This window comes from Bison bison, unplaced genomic scaffold, assembly GCF_000754665.1.
Source record: "Bison bison bison isolate TAMUID 2011002044 unplaced genomic scaffold, Bison_UMD1.0 scf7180017864293, whole genome shotgun sequence".
Lineage (NCBI taxonomy): Eukaryota > Metazoa > Chordata > Mammalia > Artiodactyla > Bovidae > Bison > Bison bison.
The window spans coordinates 1,038,613-1,041,308 of NW_011494865.1; the positions used below are offsets into that span (position 1 = coordinate 1,038,613).

The 2,696-nt window shown below is 50.1% G+C and overlaps 1 protein-coding gene across 1 annotated transcript in view; it reads left to right on the plus strand.

Moving 5' to 3' along the window:
* Positions 1-2,138: 2,138 nt before the first annotated feature.
* Positions 2,139-2,696, plus strand: part of NUBP1 (nucleotide binding protein 1) — an 18,162-nt gene continuing 17,604 nt past the window's right edge. Inside the window, exons 1-2 of the mRNA XM_010850661.1 lie at positions 2,139-2,207; positions 2,287-2,391. Coding sequence (XP_010848963.1) covers positions 2,189-2,207; positions 2,287-2,391 — 124 coding nt within the window. The 5' untranslated portion in view covers positions 2,139-2,188. The remainder of the gene's footprint in view (positions 2,208-2,286; positions 2,392-2,696) is intronic.

The window sequence follows — 2,696 nt, forward strand, 5'->3', positions numbered from 1 at the left end:
CACATCCCTAAGCCCAGAGTCAATGACAGAACAGAATGCACTGCAAAGCCAGATAGCAAAGGACACAGATAAAGAGGAGGGTGAAGAATCAGGCCATTTGCACAGCCAGGCCACCACACCCCCCAGGGGGGAAGCCACAGGACTTGATGCCTGAATGACTGTCAGGGGAGACACCACGGATGTCTCCAACAGTGAGTACCAATGTTTACCCCCATCCCTGTGCCTGCCTGCTACTGCACCCATCAGGATGTGGTGTCTGATTCCCCACCTTGTGAACCTGGGCTGCCCTTGTGACTTGCCCTGACCAACAGAATGTGAGAGCATGAGCCTGTGCAAGATCCCAGCCTTGCCCAGTGGCCATGGAAAAGTGATCAGGCTGGACCACTGAGTGATGAGAGACCACGTGTGGAGAGGTGCCATGTGGTGGGAAATCCAGAGGGACATGAGAGAGTCTTGGATCTTCTAGTCAGCCCCTGCCTGAATGAAGCCACATGAGTGAGCCCAAATAAAATCAGAGGAGTCATGAGAAATAAGAAACCACTGTTGTCTTAACCGCTAGATATCTGGATAATTTGTTACGCAGCAATTGCTAACCGATACAAGGGAGACAGAAAGAACTAAATGAGGCTGGTGTTCAGGCTGATGGCTTGAGTGCTTCAGCAGGGGTAGCATCAGTCTCTGAGATGAGAGCTCCAGAGACAGGAACTAGTTTGAGAAAGCTGTGGACATGTTTGTCATGCTCACAGGACATCCATGCAGTAAAATCCAATAGGCATCGATTGAGATACATAGGTTTGAACTTAGTGAGAAATAGGAGCTGGAGACTGGGGAATGTTTCATATGGGATATCAGAAGATGTGGAAAGTTCCACTAAAAGTCGTCCAAGAAAAGAGTCTTGAGGAGTGCTCGTGCTAAGAAGTGGTTCTCAAACTTAAGTGGATGTCATTGCTATCTGGTGAGAATGTGAAGATGCAGATTCCCAGGCCCATCCCTCTAGTTGTTGATTAAGTAGGTCAGGGATGGGCCTGGGGAATTTGCTTTGCCACCTGGCTTCCAGCCTTCTGCTCCCAAACACAACAGATGGAAAATTCCATCCCAGCTGAGGCACAGGAGTTTGGCTGGGAGAGTAGGAGACCTGGAACAAAGCTGAGAGAAGCTTTGTTTGATTTTTTTTTTTTTTTTTTGCTTTTATTTTTTTATTTTTTTTATTTTTAATTAATTTTATTTTATTTTTAAACTTTACATAATTGTATTAGTTTTGCCAAATATCAAAATGAATCCACCACAGGTATACATGTGTTCCCCATCCTGAACCCTCCTCCCTCCTCCCTCCCCATACCATCCCTCTGGGTCGTCCCAGTGCACTAGCCCCAAGCATCCAGTATCGTGCATTGAACCTGGACTGGCATCTCATTTCATACATGATATTTTACATGTTTCAATGCCATTCTCCCAAATCTTCCCACCCTCTCCCTCTCCCACAAAGTCTTCACCGTCACTCTTACAGCCTTGTGAGGAGGAGTTGGGAGGGGAATGTTAGAGAACAGTAGACACTTTCCTCCCTGCCACGAGGCAAAGAATGAGGCTAAAACCACTGGGTGAAAGGTTGATTGAGAACAAGATATTCACGTGACTTCAACATGTCACCCACAAAGTCCGTATTAATTACAAATGGAAAATGGTACCATTCCCTGATGTGTTTCTGTTTGAGCACTCAACATCTTTATTAAGTGATCAAGCCCTAATAACACCAATAATGGGACCAACTGGTATCATGCGCTTCCTGCTGTGCTACAACTTCAAGTGCATTCTGCTAAAAACTTTAACCTGAATTTAATCAAGGGGATTGGGGGAGCGAGGATGGCAGGCTCCTCCTTAACTTGAAAATAAAAGTGTATATAAGCTAACAGCTTTGCGTCAATCAAATCTCTTGGGTATCAAAATGGCATTGATGTAGGGAAACCCCTTTGTTTCTAGCAGACACGCTGAAGTATTTATGATAGATAACCGAGGCTCAGTTTTAAAAGGAACAGAAAACCTCCCTAAGCACCTGCCACAGGGTTTGCGCGTGCGCAAAGTCCTCTTTCGGAGACATATATCGCGCAGCTGGAGGGTCAGATTGAGCGCCACGAGACGGAAATATGCAACCGCGGTTTCCGGTGAACGCGTAAGCGTCCAGAGCAGCAGAATGGAGGAGGTGCCTCACGGTGAGCGCGCGGAGGGGGCTCGGGTAGGGGGAGCTGAAAGGAGAGGAGCCATTCTAACTGTGATCCTGTCTCCGCGCAGACTGTCCAGGGGCCGACAGTGCCCAGGCAGGTCGAGGGGCCTCATGTCAGGGGTGCCCCAACCAGCGGCTCTGCGCTTCTGGAGCTGGTGCTTCCGCGGACCCGGGTGAGAAAGGGGCAAGGCTTGAATGGGAAGTGAAAAGCGCGATTCCGGAAGAGGCGGGGCGTAGATGGAGTGGGAGGGGTAAGGATGAGTGACAGGGTCGGGCCCAGAGGGGGCGGGCGTGAGGAACGCCTGCAGATAAGGGGCGGGGCTTGAGGAATGAGTGACAGAAGCGGAGCCCGGAGGGGAAGAACGTGGAAGAAATCGGCGGGGTCGGGGCGGAGCCTGAATCCGTGACTGGCGTGGAGTCCATAGGGGTCTCGGGAGGGGCGGGGCAGGGGGGGAAGTGGGCAGGGGGAGGGGGGGGG